Source organism: Oryctolagus cuniculus, chromosome 18, assembly GCF_964237555.1.
Source record: "Oryctolagus cuniculus chromosome 18, mOryCun1.1, whole genome shotgun sequence".
NCBI lineage: Eukaryota > Metazoa > Chordata > Mammalia > Lagomorpha > Leporidae > Oryctolagus > Oryctolagus cuniculus.
Genome location: NC_091449.1, coordinates 11,817,930 through 11,842,258, shown reverse-complemented (window position 1 = coordinate 11,842,258; position 24,329 = coordinate 11,817,930). Strand labels below are relative to the sequence as shown.

Sequence of the window (24,329 nt, the reverse complement as noted above, 5' to 3'; positions counted from 1 at the left end):
TCCCTTGCTCGGCTGGAAGAAGCGTGCACGCGTGTGGGGGGGGTGTGCACGTGTGTGTGGGTGCGCACGCGTGTGTGGGTGCACCTGTCTGCTGTATGCAGCTGACTCCGTGAGCTGCTGTGTTCGTCTCAGCCTGAGCACCGCTCACCACTGTGTGTGACATCGTGGTTCAGCTGCGAAGGTTGCCATGGTGACGTCACTGTGCCGTTAGGACCTGGTGTGTGTGTGTGTGTGTCTGTGTGTCTGTGTGAGACATCTGCCCAGGGGCCCTGCTGGATTCCATGGTGTCCCTGGGTGTGCTTTGGGGGATCCGGCAGTGTGTGGGTCCCGGGGTAACCCTCAACCGACCACAGTTCTGATGGCCTGCGAGTGTCCCTAACACTGCCACCCGCAGTCGTCCCGTGGCGATTTGTATGTATCATCTGCACTGCATGGTGTGTCTTTTATTTTTCACATTTACCTGGGAAACAGCTCCCATCGACTGGTTCACAGTGAACAAAAGGGGATCGGTGCTGGCGGCCGGAGGCCCAGGCCCGGGCTGCCTGCGGGCGACCACCTTCTTCGGCCTCCGCCAGCTCCTGTGGCTGCGGGTGTCCCCTGGCTTGGGGCTGCACCGCTTCGCCCTCTCAAGGCCTGCTCCTCCGCGTGTCCACACCTGCGCCTCCATGCGTCCTGCACCTGCTCCCCCACATGCCCGCACCTGCTCCTCCGCGTATCCACACCTGCTCCTCTACGCGTCCACACCTGCTCCTCCACATGTCCGCACCTGCGTCTCCTTTCCTCCAAAAAGGGCCCCACTCACAGGTCCAGAGGCGGGTAGAATAGTAAAGTATCTTTGTATTTTCTTTTTAAATTACATGGATTTCTTTGAGATGCAGAGAGAGCGAGAAGCAGCTGCCATGTGTTGGCCCACCCCACCCCCTGCAGTCCAGGTCTCAGGAACCCCAGTACTTGAGCCCCCACTGCTGCCTCCCAGGGTGGCAGGAACCCTGAGCATGTTGTTCTAGTGAGGGAGCCGTCTCTGAGCCCACCCGTGAGGGTGACAGGCCGTGGGAGCAGCCGTGAGATCAGCGTCCCGTGGGATAATCCCGCCGTGTGCATAATGCGTGCGTGCAACAAGAGTGTGGTGCGGATGGCGCTCTGGCCTCCCTCTCTGCAGCCCTGGCCCCGGGGCCAGCACACCGCCTGGCACGGAGCAGACCCCCGGGAAGTGACAGCCGAGTCCCGGTCCACACCCTCTGCTTACAGCAGCTGGGATTCTTTGTGGCTGAGTCCAGGCTCGTGTCACAATGTGACCAATCTGGGGATGTGAACAGACACGATGACTTTATCCACCCTGATGACTCAGCGCTCCAGATGAGAAAGCTGGGGTTTGGCCAGAGCAAGTGGCCTGTCCGAACCCGGGGCTGCCGCCATCAGTGCCGGAGCTCATCAGCCCTGGGCGCTCTTGCCTCCAGGGTGAGCTGTGTGTGAGTGTTGTCTGCAATGCTAGGTGTGTGTTCCATAGCTATGTTTGCAACATTATAGCATCCGGTATTGGAGCTCCAGGTCCAGTCCTGCTACTCTGTTTCCAATCCAGCTCCTTGCTAATGCACCTGGGAAGGCAGCAGAGGATGGCCCAAGTCCTCCCACCCCTGCACCCACTTGGGAGACCCGAACCAGTGGATGGAAGCTCCCTCCAGGCATGTGCACACACACACACCCTTTCGAATAAATACAATGTTTAAAGTATGTGCATTAGCGCTGGGCGTGTGCAGTGTGCCAGTAAGATGTAGGGGAACAGGTGTGTGTGTCCGGCCTGCGTCCTGCCCTGCCAGTTCCTGGACTGGGCCTTGCCAAGCAGCTTCAAGGTCCCGAACCTCAGGTTTCTCATCTGTGAAATGGGCGCTCCGTGGCAGTGCCGCCCGCCCAGGACTGCTCTCAGGGTTGAACCTGAAGGAGCTGTCCCTCCTCTCTCGCGGCCACAGCGGCCCGCAGGAACCTGCTGCTGTGACCAGCTGCAAGCCCGGCCCCGATGAGCTCAAGGGAAGCCATTCTTTGTCCTGGTGGAAACCGGATGACGATGTCCCAGTCGAGATGTGTGGGTTAGCGAGCGTTCCAAATCCCACCTTCGGTACAGACTACAACATACAGTAGCCGGAAGAACACAGAAGTCTGCCTCTCTCCCACGCGAAGGTCGGGCTGACACCCAGGGCTGGGACAGACAGGAGCTCCTTCTCCCCAATTCCACTGCCCTCACCTCACAATTCCAACCAAAGGGCTGCTCCAGCTCCCGCCATCACAGCCACACTCCCACCACTGCGAAGAATTAAGAAAGGAGGAGCCAGCGCTGTGGGATAGTGGCGCCATGGGATAGCCTATAGTGCCGGCATCCCATGGGCACCAGTTCGAGTCCTAGCTGCTCCTCTTCTGATCCAGCTCTCTGCTGTGGCCTGAGAAAGCAGTAGAAGATGCCCAAGTCCTTGGGCTCCTGCATCTCACGGGTTTGAGTCCTGGCTTTGCTTCCCACGTGGGTGCAGGAGTCCAAGCACTTGGGCCATCTTCTACTGCTTTCCCAGGCCACAGCAGAGAGCTGGATTGGAAGTGGAGCAGCTGGGACTTGAACTGGCGCATATGGGATGCCGGTGCTGGGGGTGGCAGCTTTACCCACTATGCCACGCGCTGGCCCCAGAGAATGGTTACTGAGGGACACGTGCAGCTGTCACACCAGAGCTGCGTGACCCCAGCGAAGCGGCCTCAGTTTCCCGTCTGTGAAGTGGAAACAGCACCCGCCATGCCAGGCTGCTGGGCTGAGGACTTGGGGGCACGGAGGGCAGGTGCCCAGCCCTGGAGCTGGCCACAGCCGGTCACAGCCTGTCCTGGGAGCCTGGCGCCCGCGGGTGCAGACGTGGCTGAAAACCCGTGCCTGGCTTCAAGAGCGGAGCCCAGCGCTGACCGTGGTGAGCTACTTCTCTAAAACAGACGGCCTGGCTTCTCCACACACGGAAATCCCCTCTCGGCCTCCCAGGCCCTGGGACCGGCCGGGGGCACGAACTCCCACCCCCCTTCCCCGGGGAGCGGCAGACGCCAGCGCGGGAAGAGGGGGCCCTGGCTGGGGGTCTCTGCCCGCCACCAAGCTGCGTGCTGGGGACAGAGCTGACATTCTGGGGTCAGCCCACTCTTGGGGGCCCCAGCTCCTGTGGCCACCCCACCGCTGTCCCGACCCTGTGTAAGCGCAGCCGCAGTTCCAGACGCACGCACGAAACCCACCAGGTCCTAAACGGTGGTGACTCCTGGCCAACGGCTCTCACGATGACTTGCTGGAGCGTTGGCAACCCTCCTGTGAGCTGAGGCCCCATGGACAGAAAGGGACACTGAGGCACAGACCAGCAAGCGGTTGGCCTTGCGAGCGCTGGGATTTCACGATTCGCCACAACCAGCGAATCTGTTCCACTGCCAGGAAGGAGCCGCCTCGCTTGCCTCCTGATGCCTGAGCCACAGCCTCACTTCTGTTCCCGGCACCTGAACCCAACCACAAGGAAACATCAGACAAACGGAGACATCTTGGGCCGGCGCCGTCATGTAGAGGGTAAAGCCTCCACCTGAGGCGCCAGCATCCCATATGGGCGCCAGTTCAAGTCCCGGCTGCTCCTCTTCCAATCCAGCTCTCTGCTATGGCCTGGGAAAGCAGTGGAGGATGGCCCAAGTCCTTGGTACCCTGCACCCGCATGGGAGACCCGGAAGAGACTCCGGCCATCGCAGCCATTTGGGGATGGAAGACCTTTCTCTCCCTCTCTCTGTAACTCTGCCTCTCAAATAAATAAATAAATATTTTAAAGGGGTGGGACATCCTTTAAACTGGCCTGTAGGGGCCTCATCACGGCAGGTGTGGGCCCGCTGGTTAAGCTGCTGGTTACCGCCCAGCCCAGGCTCCACGTCCCAGCTTCCCGCTAACACAGATCCCCACGGGCAGTGGGCGACGGCTCCGGGAACCAGGCCCGGCCGTCGTGCGGGAGACGGGGACAGAGTTCCTGGCTTCCGATTTCACCCTCCCGCCTGCCGTGGGCACCTGCGCTGCACGCCTTCAGGTGGGACCACTCGCTCTTGCTCCCATTTCTGGCTGTCAGATTTCACGAACAAGGTCAATTTCACGGAAAGCCGAGACAGCCTGGGGAGAGGCACCGGACTGGAGAATTTGGCGCCAGCTGTGACGCCGGCTTGGCTCTCAGGCTGAACAACACGTCTGCCATAAAGCGCAGCTCGAACGTGGGCCGCCCCTGTAGACGCGAGCCCCGTGTGGCTGTCTAGCGCCACGGTCAGCTTGCACGGTGGCTGTGGGAGGATGTCGCCACCGCCGGGACCCGCCAGAGGCCCTCGAGGCAGACGGACAGAATGTCTGAAATTCACTCTCCAGTGGTTCACAGGGTAAAAAAGGAACTGAAGCCAGCGAGCACGGATGGTAATGCAATTTGGCAAACTGCTACCCACGGGTTAAACCCGGGCGAAGGGTACACAAGACGTATCCATCCTATTCTTGCCACTTCTTGTAAATGTAAAACATTCGAAAAAAGATTTCAAATTAAAAGTCGTGGTTTTAAGATCCTGTGTTTCTAAGGGTCTCTAAATCTGTCCTCGCATCTGGAGTCCCAGGCTGAGACTTGGGAGGGAGGGGGATACGCTGCTTCAGACACCGCCTTGGGGGTGTGGCCAGGCCGGGGGTGTGGTTAAGGTCTAGGGTGGGGCCAAGGTTTTAGGGGTGTGGCCAGAGTTCCCGAGGTGTGGCCAAGGGTGGAGGTAAGCCTGTGCTTAGCGCGCCCTCTTGCGGCTACACAAGGTCCGGCCACCACTTTTTTTTTTTTTTTTTTTTTTTTAAGATGATCCCAGGCCAGGGTTTCATGCAAGCCTGGAGGTGGTGGTTAATCGTTTTTTTTTTTTTAAAGATTTATTTATTTATTTAAAAGGCTGAGTTACAGAGAGGCAGAGGCAGAGAGAGAGAGAGGTCTTCCATCCTCTGGTTCACTCCTCAGATGGCCACAACAGCCAGAGTTACGCCAATCTAAAGCCAGGTGCCAGGAGCTTCCTCCAGGTCTCCCACGTGGGTGCAGAGGCCCATGCACCTGAACCATCTTCCCCTGCTTTCCCAGGCCAGTAGCAGAGAGCGGGGTCGGAAGTGGAGCAGCCGGGACTCGAACCGGAGCCCATATGGGATGCCGGTGCCCATATGCAGGCAGAGGTTTTACCCGCTGTGCCACAGCGCCGGCCCCTTTATTGAAGTTATTCCCTAAAGTCTCTAGGTGGATGTATGTTTTCAATTTTCTGGTGGATGTATATTCAGAGGTGTGCTTTTTAAAAATGTTTCTTTTCTTTTTTCTTTGAAAGGCTAAGAGAGAAAGACAAAGAAAGGTCTCCCATCTGCTGGGTCACTCCCCAAGTGCCTGCAGGGACCCAAGTACTTGAGCCGCAGCGTGCACACAGCGTGGGGCTGGGCGCGCTAGCGCTCTGAGGAGCTGCCGGGCTGTTCCCCCAAGCTCCCATCTCCCCGCGCCCTGGCGCCGCCTGGCGCCGCCTCCTTCCACGGCGGCCATCTCGGAGGGCATGAGCTATCTCACAGTGGCATGGGATCCGCTGCCTTAACCGGCAGTGATGTGGTCTTCTCATCTCACCCACTCCTCGTGCGTCCCCTGCGCAGCTCTGCTTTGCCATAGTGGCCCAGCCGCAGTCCCTATGTCGCTCTCAGCCCCTCCTCTTCTCTTCCCTGCATCCCTGTCCGACGTCTGGGTTCCGCTGCTACTGCACTTGCTTTGGTTGCACAGCCTCATACACAGGTCCTCCCAGATGGCACAGGGCTTGGTTTTGCAGCTTTGCTTTTTTTTTTTTTTAAGATTTATTTATTTATTAGAAAGGTAGAGTTAGAGAGAGAGAGAGAGAGAGAGAGAGAGAGAGAGAGGTCTTCCATCTGCCGGTTCACTCCCCAGATAGCTGCAATGGCAAGAGCTGTGCAGATCCAAAGCCAGGAGCCAGGAGCTTCTTCCGGGTCTTCCACGTGGGTGCAGGGACCCCAGGACCTGGCCCATCTTCCACTGCCTTCCCAGGCCACAGCAGAGAGCTGGATGGGAAGTGGAGCAGCCGGGACTTGAACTGGCACCCATATGAGATGCTGGCGCTGCAGGCAGCGGCTTTACCTGCTACACCACAGTGCCGCACCCCCCCCCCCCCGGCCCCCAGGAACTTTGGAAGCTGCCTTGTGGTTCCCAGGCTGAGAGGAGGAGGTGGCCCGTGAGCACGTTCTTTGCAAAGTTCCTGGAAACTGCATATTGCAAAATAACCTCTCTGGATTCCAAGATTGGTTTTGGCTCTGAAATGAAGCTTCAGGAACTTTTTTTTTTTTTTTAAGATTTATTTATTTGAAAGTCAGAGTTACACGGAAAGAAAGAGAGGCAGAGAGAGAGAGAGAGAGAGAGAGAGGTCTTCAATCTGCTGGCTCAGTCCGCAAATGGCCGCAACAGCCAGAGCTGTGCCGATCCGAAACCAGGAGCCAGGAGCTTCTTCCAGGTCTCCCACGCAGACTCGAACCGGCGTCCATATGGGATGCTGGTACTGCAGGCAGCAGCTTAACCCGCTATGCCACAGCGTCAGCCCCCCCCCCCACCCTTTTAAAGAAGAGTGACATAGAGAGAGGGAGAGACAGAGACAGAGAGAGGTCTTCCATCCGCTGGTTCACTCCCCAAATGGCCGCAATGGCCAGGGCTGGGCCCAAGCACTTGGGCATCTTCCACTGCTTTCCCAGGCACATTAGCAGGGAGCTGCATCAGAAGTGGAGCAGCCGGGACTCGAACCAGCGCTCTGATACGTGATGCCGGCGTCACCGTGGCCACTTAGCCCGCTGCAGCCTAGCGGCAGCCCTTCTGCCAGTTTTCAGAGTCAGCAGCCGGCGTCCTCACTCTCACTTCCCACTTGAAGAACTCCAGGATTTGTTAATTGTCTGAGAGGCCAGGGACGAGGGGAAAGACAGAGAGCGTTTCCATCCGCTGGCGCTCCCCAGGTCCCCACAATGGCTCAAGGGCTCAGGCTGGGAGTCAGGACTCCATCCAGCCTCGCACGTGGGTGGCAGGCACCCCACAGGAGCCATCAGGGTGCGCGTCAGCAAGAAACCCAGAGACGGGACGTCCTACGCACTCGGCCAGAGGCCAGCCCCTGCGCTTCCATTTTTATTGACTGTACGAGGCTGTGTCAAGGAGCCCACGGGAAGGAGTTGAACTGTGAGTTCATTTGGGCTTAGGGGAGCAGACTTGGGATGCCCGCGTCTCCTCTGGGAATGCCTGGTTCAGGTCCCGGTTCCTCCACGAGTCTGATCCGGCTCCTGCTCCTGTGCCTGGGAGGCAGCAGGGCGTGGTTCAAGCGCTTGGGCCCCGCCCCCCATATGGGAGAGAGGGGTGCAGTTCTAGGCTCCTGCTTGTGTCCTGGCCCAACCCCAGCCTGCCTGTGTGGGCATCTGCGGAGTGAACCAGAGATGGAGGATCTCTCTCTCACTTGCTCACTCTCCCTCTCTGTCCATCACTCTGCCTTTCAAATTTGTACCTACATTTAAAAAAAAAATAAGTTTGTTTTGGTGCAAAATGTTGTCAAACCCTCGCATCATGTTTTCAAAACACTTTCTCCAAGAACTTGTGGCTGGTCCCTTGCGTTGGTCTTCCAGGGGCAACTTGTAGACAGTCCCTCCCGTGGGCACCAGCCACCACCGTCCTGGGGGCTTCACACAGGGCAGTCTGTTCCCTCCTGGGTCCAGACGCTGGAAGTTGAGGTGTCAGAAGCGCCAGCCCTCTCGGAGGCTCCGAGGACCCGGGCGCCGGCGCTCACCGCAGCCCTTGGCTTTCCAAGACACCACTCCACCCCGCCATCGCACGGCGCCCTCCGTGTGCACCTGTAACCGCCTCTACTTTCCTACACTGAAGCCGTGTGGCAGGAGGGTTAAGCCAGCTGCTCTGCTTCCAATCCAGCTCCCTGCTAATGCACCCGGGAAAACACAGCGGGGTGGCCCAAGTGCTTGGGGCCCTGCACCCAGGTGGGAGACCGGAAGAAGCTCCTGGCTTCAGCCTGGAGCAGCCTCAGCTGTTGTGGCCATTTGAGGAGTGAACCAGCAGATACAAGATCTCTTTCTCTGTCTCTCTCCCTTTCAAATAAATAACCTTTTTTTTTTTTTAAGGACACTGGATGAACTCCATCCTTTTGAACTCCATCCTTTTTTTTTTAACATGCTGTTTCCTCTTCTTTCTTTCTTTTTTTTTTTTTAAGATTTATTTTATTTATTTGAAAGCATTACAGAGAGGAAAGGCAGAGGCAGAGAGAGAGGTCTTCCATTTGCTGGTTCACTCTGGCTGCAATGGCTGGAGCTGCGTCGATCCAAAGCCAGGAGCCAAGAGCTTCTTCCAGGTCTCCCACATGGGTGCAGGGGCCCAAGGACCTGGTCCATCTTCTACTGCTTTCCCAGGCCACAGCAGAGAGCTGGATCGGAAGTGGAGCAGCCGGGACTTGAACCAGGGCTCACATGGGATGCTGGCACTGCAGACCAGGGTGTTAACCCACTGTGCCACAGCGCTGGCCCCTGAACTCCATCCTAATCCAGTATGGTCTCATCTTAACCTGAAAACATCTGCAGAGATCCTATTTATTTCCCTTTTTAAGATCTGTTTATTCAAAAGGCAGCATTGCAGAGAGTGGGAGAGAGAGAGATCATCTTCCATCCGCTGGTTCACTCCCCAGTGGCCACAACAGCCAGGGCTGGGCCAGGCTGAAGCCAAGGGCCAGGACTTTCGTCCGGGTCTTCCACGTAGATGGCAGGGGCCCAAGCACCTGGGGCATCTCCCACTGCTTTCCCAGGCGCGTTGGCAGGGAGCTGGGTGGGAAGTGGAACCGTCGGGACTCGAACCAGCGCCCATATGGGATGCCACACTCGCCCGCAAGGCTGCAGGCAGCCCCCCTGCACGCCGCTCCTGGAATTTCTCCAGCAGCGTCTTCCAAACCGGTGAGCACAAACATTAGCGCGCTGTGAGATCAATGAACGCGATTCCTGCTTTAGTGGAGTGAAATGGAAGCCGGTAGAAGGCGCGCAGGCAGCAGGAGAGGGCGAGGCCGGCCCACACCTGTCTCCCCGGGAGCCGCGGGAGCCTCAGCCACAGCTCCTGCCCGTCCACTCCGGCCAGGTCGGGGACGCTGCCCCCTGACCCCTGAGCCCAGGGAGGGCAGGAGGCCGAGGAGCCGGCGAGCAGACCCCAGCACCCTCCCCGCAAGACTCTGGCACCTGCCGGATCCAGGCTTCCAGGGAGGGAATCCGGAGCCGGGAGCAGGAGCCTTCGGCTCTGCCCCCAAGCCCCCTCCTCTCCCAGGCCAGATGGTTCAAGTCTGACTCACTGGGCGAGGGTTCCAGAGGCCACCTCGCTAGCTTCCGCCCATTGGAAATTCGCCGGCTGCCTGCGCACGAGGATTTACGATCAGGCCGGGGGCGGGGCAGGGGGCGGGGCCCACGTCAGGGGCGGGGCCGGAGCGCCCCCACAGCGCCCCCGCGTGGCTGCCCAGTGCGCGGCCCCGACGGCGCCGAAGCCACAGTTCTGCAGATCGGGGGTCGGGGTAACCAGCGCCAGCGGCCGAGCCCCAGCCCTCGCCGGCCGCTGGTAAAGTTCAGCTCTCTGGCCTTTCAGCCCAGACCGCGACCTCGACCAAGGAGCGCGGCGTCCCAGTCCCCCTCGCTGCTCCCACCTGCCAGCCTCGGCCACCCAGGAGTCCCCCCCACCGCCCCTCCTGCTGCTCTCTTCGGGGCGCCAGACTTCCAAGTCGCTCCTGTAGGGCACCCGGCACCCAGATCCCCCCGCCCCGCCCCTGGCGGAGCCTCAGGTGCCCGCAGTTCCCTCCCCGGCCTTCCGGGGCCCGCCCCCACCTGCGCCCAGCCGCACCCATCCGTCCCGGCGCTCCCGAGGGACCATGGCAGCGGCGGCGGCGGCGGCGGCCCCGCGCAGCGGGCAGTCGGGGGAGCCGCGCGCGCTCGGCCGGGCGGTGAGGCTGCTGCAGCGCCTGGGAGAGCAATGCGAGGACCCCCGGCTGACCCTGAGCCCGCCCTCGCTGCGGGACCTGCTGCCCCGCACGGCGCAGTTACTTCGAGAGGTGGCCAAAGCCCGGCGGGCAGCCGGCGGAGGCGGCCCCGCCGGGGACTTCCTTGTCGTCTACCTGGCCAACCTGGAGGCCAAGGGCAGGCAGGTGGCGGCCCTGCTGCCGCCCCGGGGTCGGAAGGCAGCCAACGACGAGCTCTTCCGGGAGGGTTCCAGACTCAGGTGAGCAGGTGCCCGTGCGCCAGAGGGCCGGGGGCGTGCCCTCCTCCCTCAGACCCGGGGGTCCAGGCCCAGCCCTCCTCCCTCAGACCTGGGGGTCCAGGCCCAGCCCTCCTCCCTCAGACCCAGGATCCAAGCCCAGCCCCTCCTCCCTCAGACCAGGGATCCAAGTCCCAGCCCCGCCTCCGTAAGACCCAGAAGTGCAGGCCCAGCCCCTCCTCCCTCAGACCCAGGAGTCCAGGCCCCCAGCCCCTCCTCCCTCAGACCCAGGGTCCAGGCCCCCAGCCCCTCCTCCCTCAGACCCAGGGTCCAGGCCCAGCCCCTCCTCCCTCAGACCCAGGAGTCCAGGCCCCCAGCCCCTCCTCCCTCAGACCCAGGGTCCAGGCCCCCAGCCCCTCCTCCCTCAGACCCAGGGTCCAGGCCTCCAGCCCCTCCTCCCTCAGACCCAGGGTCCAGGCCTCCAGCCCCTCCTCCCTCAGACCCAGGGTCCAGGCCCCCAGCCCCTCCTCCCTCAGACCCAGGGTCCAGGCCCAGCCCCTCCTCCCTCAGACCCAGGGTCCAGGCCTCCAGCCCCTCCTCCCTCAGACCCAGGAGCCTATCTCCCAGCCCCTCCTCGCTCAGGGAACCTGATAACTGGACCACACAGTTTTTCCTCCTTGGGCCACTGATGCCCTCAGCCGCCACCACGCCGTCTCCCTTTTCTGGGTCACGCCGCAGCGGGGCTGCCAGCACCCGGTCTCCCCGGAGCTTCCCGCCGCGGAGGGCCGTGTGGACTCTGTGGACAGGTGCAGGCAGGGTGCAGCCGGGAGCCCGGGTGAGCGCTCAGCCTGTGCGGCCCAAGCCCCTGCTTTGTGGTGAGCGTGTTCAGGGGCTCCCTTTTGCAAAAACAGATTGATATTTTTAAAGGTTTATTTATTTGAGAAGCAGAGTTACAGAGAACACAGGGGCAGGCAGAGAGAGAGAGAGAGAAGTCTTCCATCCGCTGGTTCACTCCCCAGATGGCCACAATGGCTGGACCTGTGCCGATCCGAAGCCAGGAGCCAGGAGCTTGCTCCGAGTCTCCCACATGGGTGCAGGGGCCCGAGCACTTGGGCCATCTTCTACTGCTTTCCCAGGCCACAGCAGAGAGCTGGATCGGAAGTGGAGCAGCCGGGACTCGAACCAGCGCCCATATGGGATGCTGGCACCGCAGGCGGCAGCTTCACCCACTACGCCACAGCCACAGCCCTGCCCCATGGGGGTCCCCTGGTTTCACCCTGAACTGAATGCATGGGCTTCCCAATCTGCCTGCCGATGGCTTTTCCTGCCATCGTGAGGCTCAGACTGTGTGGCACTCCGAAACGGCCATGAAAACGGGGAATTAATAGAGAAGCTTCTTTTGGTGTAAAAAAGGGGGGGGTGGCGCTGTGGCTCGCTAGGCTAATCCTCCGCCTGCGGTGCCAGCATCCCACATTGGCGCCGGGTTCTCGTCCCGGTTGCCCCTCTTCCAGGCCAGCTCTCTGCTGTGGCCCGGGAGTGCAGTGGAGGATGGCCCAAGTGCTTGGGCCCTGCACCCCATGGGAGACCAGGAGAAGCACCTGGCTCCTGGCTTCGCATCGGCGTAGTTCTGACCGTAGCGGCCATTTGGGGGTGAACCAACAGAAGGAAGACCTTTCTCTCTGTCTCTGTCTCTCTCACTGTCTAACTCTGCCCGTCAAATATCTGCCCGGTTGGGTTCGAGGGTCAGACACCTGGAGGCGGACTCTCGCCTGCACGGCGCCTGGTGACTGAACGTCACACGCCGGGCGGGGTGAGAGCAGAGCTCCCGCAGGGCTTGTCCCCCACAGCCCAGCGCCCGGCCCTGCTCACTGGGGCAGGCAAGCTTCCCGAAGTTTCCCGGGAGGGGGCATCACTGCACCAGCTGCAGAAGCTTCTAGATGCTTAGGGGCTCACTCAGGGCGTGGTAGAGGGCTGAGCCTCGCGGGGCTCTGGAAGCTGCTTGGAGATTCCAGATCATCACACCCCCTTGAAACCTGGCGCAAGTCGCCTACCTCGCATTTAATTCTCTAGTTAGAGTTCAAAAAACTTAGTAATTGAGTTGAGCTGTAATAACTTTTTTAAAGATTTCTTTGAAAGGCAGAGTAAGAGAGAGAGATTTTTCACCCACTGGTTCACTTCCCAAATGGCCACAACAGCCAGGGCTGGGCCAGGCTGAAGCCAGGAGCCAGGAGCTTCCTCCGAGTCTCCCATGTGGGTGCAGGGGCCCAAGCACTTGGGCCATCTCCCGCTGCTTTCCCAGGTGCATTAGCAGGGAGCTGGACCAGAAGTGGAGCAACCGGGACTCGAACTGGCGCCCCTATGGGATGCCGGTGTCGAAGGTGGCGGCTTAACCCGGGCACCACGAATGCCGCAGCTGACATCTTTAGCTCACTGTATCCGAAATACTAGCCCGGCTTGTGATCAGCATAAACAATGATAAATGAGACAGCTCATGTTTCTTAAAAAATTTCTTATTGCTAAGTTTGGAATCCGCTGTGTATTTCCCGTCTGAAGTGCATCTGTGCTGGGCCGAGCGGCAGCCGTCAAATCAGAGAGCACAGCACTGAAGGCTGGGACTCGGGTGCTCAGCTTCTTCTGGGGACCCCACAGCCCCGGCCAAGGGGCCACTCGGAGGAGATGAGAATGGCAGGAGAGTGCGCACGCGCAGTGCCCGCTCCACGCCCTCTGTGCTCATGGGCCACCATTTCTCAGCCTGCGTGCGAGCCACAAGGCAGCTCAGCGGGTAAAGCTGCTGCCTGCAGTGCCGGCATCCCATATGGGTGCCAGTTCGAGTCCCGGCTGCTCCACTCCACAGCTCTCTGCTGTGGCCTGGGAAAGCAGTAGAAGATGGCCCAAGTCCTTGGGCCCCTGCACCCATGTGGGAGACCCGGATGGCTTTGGATCAGCTCAGCTCCGGCCGTTACAGCCATCTGAGGAGTGACCAGTGGATGGAAGACCTCTCTCTCTCTTCCTCTCCGTCTCTCTGTGCAATTCTGACTTTCAAATAAATAAATCTTTTTTAAAAAAGCTCCTGAAGCTTCATTTCAGAGCCAAAACCAATCTTGGAATCCAGAGAGGCATATTTTAGAATATGCAATTTCCAGGAACTATTGCAAAGAATAGGCATAGATTTCAAAATTGTCTTCCCCCAAAACAAACTCACACTTCAAAAATGTTTACTTATTCATCTGAAGGGCAGAGAGAGGGAGAGAGGGAGAGAGGGAGGGAGAGAGAGAGAGAGAGAGAGAGAGAGAGAGAGATCGACCACCCACTGGTTCATTCCCCAGAAGCCCTCAACAGCCAGGAGCCAGGCCAAGGCCAAGAGCCAGGAGCTCCAGCTGGTGTCCCATGTGGACCCAACGACCCAAGCCATCACCTGCCGCCTCCCAGGTGCTTCAGCCGGGAGCCGGACCGGAAGCTGGCACTCCCACGTGGGACGTGGCTGCCCCAAGCAGCGGTCCAACACCTGTGTCACCATGCCCACCTCCAAGTCACCTTTTCAAAAAACATGTTTATTTGAGAGCCCGAGGGTTCCCATCTGCTACTTCACTCCCCGAATGCCCACAGCGGCCAGAGCTGGGCCACAGCCAAGCCAGAGGCCGGGCACTCCATCCGGGTCGCCCACGCTGAGCGGCAGGAACCCAGTTCCCTGAGCCGTCACCAATGCCTCCAGGTCCGCAGTGGCAGCGAACTGGAGCCGGGAATCCAAGCCGTGCCCCTTCCCAGAGTCCCTCATGTGAACCCCATTTCCCAGATGAGCAAGCCGAGGCTCAGAGGGAGACAAACAGGAACCCGGCCAGAGCCACCGCGCTAAGCGCCGGAACGACCCCTCACTGCCCCCTGCAGGAGAGGAGGCAGGGGTCCCACCGCTCCCCCAGCCCCTGGCGGCTGGAGCTGCGGCCAGCCCGGTCCTCCACCCGCAGGCGGCAGCTGGCCAAGCTGGCCCTCATCTTCAGCCACATGCACGCCGAGCTGCACGCGCTCTTCCCGGGGGGCAAGTACCGCGGCCACGAGTACCAGCTCACCAAGGCCCCGGCCCAGGCCCTGTGGAGGGCGCACTGCGGAGCCCGGTGAGCACGCGCCCGGGGACGGCCCCTCCCCTGGACCCCACCCACGCCGGGCTCCCAGGGGCTCAGCCTGTCTCCCCCGCCCCCGCCCCGCAGGTGCGTGCTGCCCTGGGCAGAGTTCGAGTCGCTGCTGGGCACCTGCCACCCCGTGGAACCCGGCCCCACCGCGCTGGCCCTGCGCTCCACCGTCGACCTCACCTGCAGCGGCCACGTGTCCATCTTCGAGTTTGACATCTTCACCAGGCTCTTCCAGGTCGGGAGAGAGGCCGAGGGTGGGGGCGGGCTCCCAGGTCTGAGGGGGTGGGGCTGGGGCGGGGCTCCCGGTCTGAGAGGGTGGGGCTGGGGCGGGGCTCCCGGGTCTGAGAGGGGAGAGGTTGGGGCGGGGTCCCGGTCTGAGGGGGTGGGGCTGGGGCGGGTCCCGGGTTTGAGGGGGTGGGGCTGGGGCTGGGGCGGGGCTCCCGGGTCTGAGGGGGGAGGGGCCGGGGCGAGGTCCTGGTCTGAGGGGGGAGGGGCTGGGGCGGGGTCCTGGTCTGAGGGGGGAGGGGCTGGGGTGGGGTCCTGGTCTGAGGGGGAGGGGCTGGAGGCGGGGTCCTGGTCTGAGAGGGGAGGGGCTGGGGGCCTGGATCCTGGCTCCTGGTCTGAGGGGGGAAGGCCTGGGGGCTGCTCTCCGTCCCTGCCTGACCCCCGCCCCGCCCCGCCCCGCCCCGCCCCAGCCATGGCCGACCTTGCTCAAGAACTGGCAGCTGCTAGCCGTCAACCACCCGGGCTACATGGCCTTCCTCACGTATGACGAGGTGCAGACGCGCCTGCAAGCCTGCAGGGACAAGCCGGGCAGGTAAAGCTCCCGGCCCTGGCCCTGGGGCTGCTGCAATCCAGGTTGCCATCAGAGAGTAAGAACTGGACTCCGGCCTCTGCCTCCCGGGCAGCAGCTAAGCGGATGACGCCTGGTTGGTGGGGTGGGCTGAAGAGCAGAGCCCAGGCTGCACCCCTTGTGAAATAATTTGATGACCCCCCCACCCCCACCTGCTGGGGTAGGAGACAGGGACCCCGAGCACTGAGCCCTTGAATTATTTCAAGCCAGGAGTTCCGAGCTGGAACCCCTCCCCCCAACCACCAAGCGCTAAGCACTGAGGCGCTGAGCCGCCTGGAACAGCAAGGGGTTACGGGGAACAGCAGGACAGGGTCCTGAGTCTGCGTGGCCAAGGTGCGGGAGCCGCCCTCTCCCAGTTCCTCCAGCCGTGCGCACCCCGCAGCCTTAGCAGCCTCTGTGGGAGTGGGGAACCTCACGCTGGCATTCCCAGAAGTCCTGGGGCCCGCTGCCCTCGCCCTGCCCAGCCGGCTTGCAAGGCCCTAGAGTCAGCCCTGTGTGTCCAACCTCCAGCACAGGAGAGCTGCTCTCCCAGTGAAAACGGGGGTGGTAGTGTCGCGAGTGACCCGGGGAGAAATGGCAGGTGCTTCCCAGAGTGGCAGGCGGGGACCCCGCACCGGCGGGGGGCCGTGCCCTCACCACGCCCCTCCCGCGGCTCCCCGCAGCTACATCTTCCGGCCGAGCTGCACGCGCCTGGGGCAGTGGGCCATCGGCTACGTGAGCTCCGACGGCAGCGTCGTGCAGACCATCCCCCCCAACAAGCCGCTGTTCCAGGTGCTGCTCAAGGGACAGAAGGAAGGCATGTGAGTCCGCCGGAGCCGCGCCAGGCGCAAACCCACGGGGCGCTGGACACCGCCAAGCTGCAACGCCGCGGCCTTCCAGCAGGGGGCAGGCGAGGGTCTTGAAGAACGGGTGCCCCCAGTTCCCACAAAGTCGGGGGAGCTGGTGGTGCCACGCCCCCTCCCAGCCCCCTGGACTTCAATCCCTGGAATTAGGCTCCAAAGCTTTTGCCTCTACGTATCATATCCTGTTCTAGAACCTACTGTAGGGCAGAAGGATAAGAGGGGAGCCAGCCGGGGCTTTTCGACCTGCAACCCGGCTGCCTGGGGCCCCTCGCTCAGAAGCTGCCTTGGGTGGTTGGGGGCTGCAGCAGGTCAGCTTCCAGAGTCTCACTTTTTAAGAAAAAAAATGTGTTTATTTGAAAGGCAAAGTTGTAGGAAAAGGCACTGTAGCATAGCGGGTAAAACCTCCATCCAGGATGCCAGCATCCCACATGGGCACCGGTTCGAGTCCCGGCTGCTCCACTTCCCATCCAGCTCTCTGCTATGGCCTGGGAAAGCAGTAGAAGATGGCCCAAGTCCTTGGGCCCCTGCACCTGCATGGGAGACCTGGAAGAAGCTCCTGTCTCCTGGCTTCAGGTCAGCTCAGTTCCAGCTGTTGTGGCCATCTGGGGAGTGAACCAGCAGATGGAAGACCTCTCTCTCTGTCTCTCTCTCTCTCTCTCTCTTTCTCTCTGTAACTCTCACTTTCAAATACATAAACAAATCTTTAGAAAAAGAAAGAAAAGCAAGGCGACGTTACAGAGAGAAGGAGAGACAGAAAGAGATCTTCCATCCGCTGGTTCCCTCCCCCAAATGGCCACAATAGCCAGGGGCAGGGGCAGGGGCAGGGCCAGGCCAGAGCCAGGGGCCTGGAACTCAGTCCGGGTCTCCCATGTGGGTGGCAGGGGGCCAAGCTCTTGGACCATCTTGCACTGCTCTCCCAAGTCACATTAGCAGGGAGCGGGATAGGAAGTGGAGCACCCAGGACTCGAACCCTTGGCTGTTTGGGATGCCGGTGTCACAAGCGAGGACCTCACCCTCTGTGCCACCGTGCCAGACTCATGTGTGGCTCCTTTGAAGTTCGCAGCCGGTCGCTGCGCAATCACTTTACGTCCGCTTTTGTGTAAGGACGCGGTAGCACGTGTGCAGGCTCGGCCACGCTGCCCTCCGGTCAGCAGCCAGCAGCCAGCGGCATTGCTCACGGGCCTCATGCGACGCATGCACGTGTCTCCGGAGCCCTGCGCACGCACACTCAGGAACGGCGTCAGCACCACAGCAGAGGGCTCTTCTCCCCCACCCCCGACTTAATTTATTGGAGAGGCAGAGAGAGGTGGGGGGAGGGGAGGCAGAGGACGATCTGCCGTCCACTGCGTCACAGTGGGGGCTGGACCAGTGGGGGCTCCCGGCAGAGGGCGAGCGTGAGTGACCACGGCCGGTTCCCCACTGCGGGGGCAAAGACGGGGTCAGGGAGGAGGCGGGACCACAAACATGCGGCCGCGAGGGCTGTTTGGCTGCACACTCAGCCCCACGCGCCCACAAGCTGGCGGGAGTTCCGGGCCAGGCAGGCTTGCCCACAGGAGTTCCAGGTCGGACTTGGGTACAGAGAAGTCTCCAGAGTTAATTGTTTAAAAGATTTATTCATTTATTTGAAAGGCAGAGAGAGAGAGAAAGAGAGAGAGAGAGGTCTTCCATCCGCTGGTTCACTCCCCAGGTGGCCGCAATGGCCAGAGCTGTGCCGATCCGAAGCCAGGAGCCAGGAGCTTCCTCCCGGTCTCCCATGCGGGTGCAGGGGCCCAAGGACTTGGGCCATCCTCCACTGCCCTCCCGGGCCACAGCAGAGAGCTGGATGGGAAGTGGAGCAGCGGGGACTCGAACCAGTGCCCATATGGGATGTTGGCACTGCAGGCGATGGCTTACCAGCTATGCCACAGAGCTGGCCCCCACTCTTTTAAGTAAAATAAAATAAATACTTTTGAAAGGAGACAGAAAGATAAGAAAAGTGCAATTCTCAGAGGGCTCAGCCTGAGACTTTGGCCCATTTCCTGGTTCTCAGCCACTCTGACCCTCACCTCGGGAGCCTGAGTCGCCAAGTTCATTTTGCCCATCTTGGCGGGAGAGGACAAATCCCCCCAGGCCAGCCACAGGCACAGTGATCTCTTCCCTCCCCCAGCTACCTCTACCCAGACGGGAGAAACCACAACCCTGACCTGAGCGAGCTGTGCCAGTCGGAGCCCCACCAGCGCATCCACGTGTCCCAGGTGAGACCCCGCCCCCTGCAGGTTGCCCTGGCTGCTGTGTGACCCTGGGTAAATTACTTGGACTCTCTGAGCCCCCATTCACCCACAGCTCTTCTCCTGCCTCCTGCCAGCCGTGTGGGGATTAAAGCGGGAAACGCGGCTGATGCACTTGGGCGTGGCCAGTGCTGGCTTTCGGTCTCCCCATGCGGGAGAGAGAAGCAGCAAACAATGTCTGTAGTGGAAGTCTACCCTGCGCACTGTTTAGGATATCCTTACACTTTCTCATTTCGAATCTGGAATCCAGTCGTTGCTTGCTGAATCTGGCCATGCTGAGCGTAGACAACCCAGACAGCGAGTCTCCCAGAACAGGATCGGAGGCGGGCGGGCATGCCGGCCTGGACTGTGGGAGAGGGCTCGGGGCTGGGACTCACTTCCGGGGTGCTGATGCCCCCTGCCCCCTCCCCCCCCCCCCAGGAGCAGCTGCAGCTGTACTGGGCCATGGACTCCACCTTCGAGCTCTGCAAGATCTGTGCGGAGAGGAACAAGGACGTGCGGATCGAGCCATGTGGGCACCTGCTCTGTAGCCACTGCCTGGGCGCCTGGCAGGTGCCCGGCCCCGCCCCCCTGCCCCAGCTCCCCCCTCCGCCTTCGAGCCCTGGTAGGGTCTCCCATTGATCAGAGGGGACAACTGAGGCCCAGAGACGGAGGAGGAGGAGCCTGGCTGCATCCCTGCCACTCCCCTTCCCGTCCTTGCTGAGTGACGGGAGCCAGGGCCACGCCCCTCTGAGCCAGGGCCACGCCCCTCTGGGCCTTCGAAGCCCCCCCAGGGCTGTGTCTGGGTCCTCCCGGGAGCTGCCGCCCTGCCCCCTTCCCACCAGCATTTCTCACCATCTTGCTGTCGCCATGACGCCCCCTCCCTCCCTGTGTCCCCCTACCCCCCCCCCACCGCCGTCACTCTGGGGCCCAAGGGCCACGGGATCCCCAGGCATATGTGGGACTCTCCCTGGTGCCCACACAGCACTCGGACAGCCGCACCTGCCCCTTCTGCCGCTGTGAGATCCAGGGCCGGGAGGCCATCAGCATCTACCAGCCCCTGGGGGAGCCGGCCGCCCAGGGGGCCCAGGGGGACAGCAGCAGCCCGGAAGACAGCGAGCCGGAGCCGGAGCTGGAGCCGGAGCCAGTGAGCAGGGCCAGCCCGAGCTGGGTCTGAGGGAGGAGGGGTGGGGCCTGGGCCCCAGGTCTGAGGGAAGAGGGGCTGGGGCCTGGACCCCGGGTCTGAGGGAGGAGGGGCTGGGGCCTGGACCCTGGGTCTGAGGGAGGAGGGGCTGGGGCCTGGACCCTGGGTCTGAGGGAAGAGGGGCTAAGCCTGGACCCTGGGTCTGAGGGAGGAGGGGCTGGGGGCCTGGACCCTGGGTCTGAGGGAGGAGGGCTGGGCCTGGACCCTGGGTCTGAGGGAGGAGGGGCTGGGGGCCTGGACTCCCGGGTCTGAGGGAGGAGGGGCTGGGGGCCTGGACCCTGGGTCTGAGGGAGGAGGGGTGGGGCCTGGACCCTGGGTCTGAGGGAGGAGGGCTGGGCCTGGGCCCCGGGTCTGAGGGAGGAGGGGCTGAGCAGGATTCTGGGGTCCGTGGGCCTGGACATTTGCTTCCAGGAGGGCAGGGGTGTCAGTCTCCATCTCGGCCTCACCCTCTGAGGCATCTGGAGCCCAGAGCGGTGCCCGCAGCTGGGACCCCAGCAGATGCACCTGCAGCGAGACGAGGGGGCAGCTCACACCCCCCCCCGTCCTGTCTCCTGCAGGCGGCCCCCTCCGCCCCGCCACTGCCTCCTCGGCTGGGCCCATCCCCCAGGAGACCCACAAGTGAAGGCGGGCTGACCGTGGTGAGTCGGACGCCGGTCTGAGGCGGGCAGCTCGGGTGTCACTCAGCTGCAGGTCCCCGGCCTGGCTGGGCGCTCAGGGGTGCAGGGCCGGGCACGGTACACTCTGCCACCCGCCAGCGCCTGCATCCCGGGCACACCAGCCCCAGGGCCTTTGCACCAGCTCCTCCTGTGCCTGGGTCTCATTTCTCCAGCCTCGCTTTCCCGTCCCTCCTTGGGGGAGGCCTTCCCTGACCACCCCGGCCCCCCAGCCTCTCTGCCCTCACGTTTTCCTCGTCCGTGTCACCACTGGCCGAGTTGCTTTGTCACCATCCCCAAGGCGAGCCCCTCCGTGGCTTGAGCCGTGGTCTCCCTTCAGAGGCCGGAACGGGCCCTGATACGTGCACGCGACAGCCACTCAGTCATCCGGTGTGGGATGGGCACGCTGGGCATGTCTTCCGCCAGCCCTGTTCCAGAGAGGTGGCCGCACCTGCCCAAAGCCACACAGCCTGGAATAGAAGCAGCCGGCGTGGGGGTCTTCCGGGCCCCCAACCCTGTGCTCTTTTCCTAAGACCTGGCTTTCTGCACCTCCCCCCGCCCCCGCGGCTGTGCCCCAGAGTCCCCGGCCCTGGCCAGTGGCTCTCAAGCTGAGTGCCCGGCGGCCTCGATCGATACTGGGCCTCCCAGGCAGCTCAGGAAGTCCGGGAACATTATCCAAGCGCAAGCAAGCCAGGGGCTGGCAGGAAGGGGGTGGGGCGGGGAGACCGGCTCGGGAAGCTAAAAACAGATCCGGCCCAGGGAGCCAAAAGCAAATGGAAACATTAGGAGGCACTCAGCGGGCTCCCTGGGGACCGGAGGGCACAGCAGCACGCAGGCTGGCGACCGCACCTGGGCTCGGGCTGTGCCCCGCGCCAGGCCGCCCGGCTCAGAGGCTGGCCACCTCCGCCTGATTCTTCACCATATGCCAGGGAAGAGACAGCCCCGGGCAGGGGGAGAACAGCTACCGTGCGTGTGTGTGTGTGTGTGTGTGTGCACGTGTGTGTGCCCGCCTCCCGCGGTGGGCTGGGACCGGGCACGCCCAGTTAGTTGTCCTACCAGCCTGCTGGGATCCCATTACACAGAGGGGGATGGAGTCAGGACTGGAACTCAGGGCCCACTGGCCACACCCTCTGTGGGCCTCGACTTCCCGCCCCTGCCCCAGGGGCCTGGCTGAGGGCTCCAGGTCTCTAGCCATCCCGGTCTGGGCTCCTCCACCTGGGCACTGCTGATCCTCCCCACTCCCCGACCTCCTGCACCGCCCCCAGCTCCTGTCCAGCCTGCCCACCACCCAGTGTGGACTTCCCTCCAGCTGTTACTTAGGCCTCCCCAGCCACCCCCTAAGGCACCCTCCATAGCCTCTACAGTCGCCCCCCAGTCTCCCCATGGTCACGGAAGGAGGTGGAACACTCCAGAATGTTCTGGAATATTCCCTGGCTCAGCAGGCCCCTCAGCTCCACACACAGCCATGGAGATTATTTTCTGTCCTGTCCTCAGCACCTAGGACTGTGCCTGGCACCCAGATTCTCAGAAAATGTCTGTGGGATGGACGGATGGACAGACGGATGGATGGATGGTCGGACAGACAAAACCTCTTCCTACTCACTGCCGAGATGTGTGAGGGAAAGAGTAGGGTGGCCTGGGGTATGGGCCCCGCCACCTCTGCACCTGCCAGGTGGCGCCCCGGGTGTGCGGGGGTGCCGCTCACCTGAGACACCGCTCAATGCCCTCTCCTCAGGCACCCCCGGCCCTCCCCAGACTGCGGCACCCCCTCCCCTTGCCGAGGATGACGACTTTGGCCTCAGCCCCGTGGGAAGTCCCCGCCTGCCCCCAGGCCGGGGAAGGGGCCACAGGGTGAGTGGAGAGGCCTTTGGGTGGCCTGGGGTCCTGGGTCTAAGGGGCAGAGACCTGGGAAGTCACAGCCCCCCATCTGTCCACTGCAGAAGCTGTTAATGGCGAGGGGAGTTCAGCCTGCAGCTGCCCCGTGGGGCCCGGGATCACTGCCCCGCCTGGAGGCCAGGTAAGGCCACTGCCCGTGTCCCCTGCTTCCCGCCCGGGGCCTGGCTCCACCCTGCTCAACCCCGAGGGGACGCCACCTAACCCACCTACCTCTCTCTCCTCACCACAGGGCACCCCGCGTGTTCAGCAGGGAATCCCAGGGATGGGTTTGCAAAGCGGAAATAAACCGCCCAGGCTGGCCGGAGACCCTGTGTGCAGGGAGAGGGCAGCGGCCACCAGGGGGCAGCTTAGCTCTGGGAAAAGGCAGCCTGGGGACCCCATCCCCACCCGATAGACCTCATGGGTCCCAGCCCCTCTACCCTCACACCTGTCCATGGAATGTGGAGGCCTCTGGCCTCCACCCTTGGACCTTCACATGCAGTCCGGACCCCCCAGCCTCCTCCCACAGCCCCAAGAATTTTGGGGTCCAGAATCCCAAGCTCTCAGAGAATCAGGCACCTTGCCCCCCACCCACCCACCACCACCACGGCCCAGTCCCAGGTCCACAGCCAGAAAGACACCAGGTTTTCGTGGGAGGGGCCTAGGACCCGCCCTCTTCCCTCCTCCCTCCTCCCTCCTGGCTCTCTCTGTGGGCCTCCCAGAGCAGGCTGCCTTCAGCCCAAATCCAGCTGAGGACATCGCCCCGCCCTCATCATCCAACCTGGGGGGGTCCCTCCCCCCAGCCTCCCCTCCCCAGGCCCTAGGCTGAGCGATGCTGGGTTGACCTCGGCCTGGAGGAGGCTCCTGATCCGGCCGGGGGAGGTCAGGGAGGACTTCCAGGAGGAGGGGGTGGTTGAGCTGAGATGCAAGAGATGCAGGACAAAGTGTCCACTGGACAGAGCCTGAAAGCCCCTGGCTCCCAGAAGCCGCCTGCTGGGCAGAGAGGTTGTTTGCTGAGAGGGTTTCGGGTCACGCCAGAGAGTCCCAGGAGCAATCGGGAGAACAAGGACTGCCGAGCGGCTCTGGCCCAGCACTGCGCGGCCACAGAACCGGTCTGATGAGGTCACGCTGGGGCCCCGGTGACCAGTGATCTGGCTGCCCCAGAAGCACCCCGAGCCGCTCTGCTCCCAGCTCGCCACAGCCCTCCGTGCACGCTGCAGGGAGCAGGGGCTCTGTGGGGCGGTTCTGGCTCAGAATGCGATCCCCTGGCAGCTGGGGACCCACAGGCCTCCCCGCGGGGTCTCCACGCCCTGGCCAGCTCGGGCTTCCCCACGGCATGACCGCCTGAAGGTGGTCAGACAGCAGACGATGTGCAGGGGCGGCTGCGGGCTTGGTGGTGAGAACAGCCAGTCCCTCGCACCGGCAGGCACCGTGCCCGTGGCCAGGTTCAGCCAGCCTGAGACCTAGAAAGAGAGTGCTTTACTGGGCCGGCGCCGCAGCTCACCTGGCTAATCCTCCACCTGCGGCACCGGCACACCGGGTTCTAGTCCCGGTTAGGGCGCCAGACTCTGTCCCAGTTGCCCCTCTTCCAGGCCAGCTCTCTGCTGTGGCCCGGGAGTGCAGTGGAGGATGGCCCAGGTGCTTGGGCCCTGCACCCCATGGGAGACCAGGAGAAGCACCTGGCTCCTGCCATCGGATCAGTGCGGTGCACCGGCCGCAGCGCGCCGGCCGTGGTGGCCATTGGAGGGTGAACCAACGGCAAAAGGAAGACCTTTCTCTCTCTCTCTGTCCACTCTGCCTGTCAATAAAAAAAAAAAAAAGGAAGAGTGTTTCATTGCATTGGTTGGGCCAGGCATCTGGCACAGAGGTTAAGAAAGACACTGCCTGGGAAACCCAGTATCCCAAACTGCGACATCGGAGCGGGGTTCAGGTCGAGCTCCACTTCCAGTTCCAGCCCCCTGCTAAGGTGCACCCTGGGAGGGCAGCAGGTGATGGAGCCAGTGCCTGGGCGCCCTGCCACCCACCTGGGAGACCCAGATGGAGTTCCCCCGGCTCCTGGCTTTGGCTTGGCCCAGCCCCACCTGTTATGGGCCCTTTGCATGTGGGGCAGGTTCAGACGCCCGTGCCGCATACTGGAGCACCTGGATTCCATGCCCGGCCCCAGCTACTCACCTGAGCTTCCTGCTAACACAAACCCTGGCCAGCAGCAGCAGCAGCAATGGCTCAAGTTGTTGGCTTCCTGCCGCCCGCGTGCT

General features: G+C 62.3%; 1 protein-coding gene across 6 annotated transcripts; it reads left to right on the top strand.

The window, feature by feature from the left end:
* Positions 1-9,900: 9,900 nt before the first annotated feature.
* CBLC (Cbl proto-oncogene C) lies at positions 9,901-24,329 on the top strand. 6 transcript variants are annotated; one of them, XM_070062125.1, is made up of 13 exons: positions 9,901-10,301; positions 14,240-14,386; positions 14,480-14,636; positions 15,097-15,218; positions 15,917-16,054; positions 18,243-18,330; positions 18,784-18,915; positions 19,328-19,489; positions 20,104-20,184; positions 21,694-21,813; positions 21,935-22,050; positions 22,140-22,216; positions 24,185-24,329. In XM_070062125.1, exons 1-12 carry the CDS (start codon positions 9,955-9,957, stop codon positions 22,147-22,149), a joined length of 1,620 nt encoding a protein of 539 aa, XP_069918226.1. In that variant the 5' UTR covers positions 9,901-9,954; the 3' UTR covers positions 22,150-22,216; positions 24,185-24,329. The 6 variants fall into 6 exon arrangements, with proteins under 6 accessions (XP_069918226.1, XP_069918227.1, XP_069918224.1 ...); XM_070062126.1 differs by lacking the exon at positions 24,185-24,329 and adding an exon at positions 23,667-23,802; XM_070062123.1 differs by lacking the exon at positions 24,185-24,329 and adding an exon at positions 22,325-22,399 and having other exon boundaries at positions 9,902-10,301.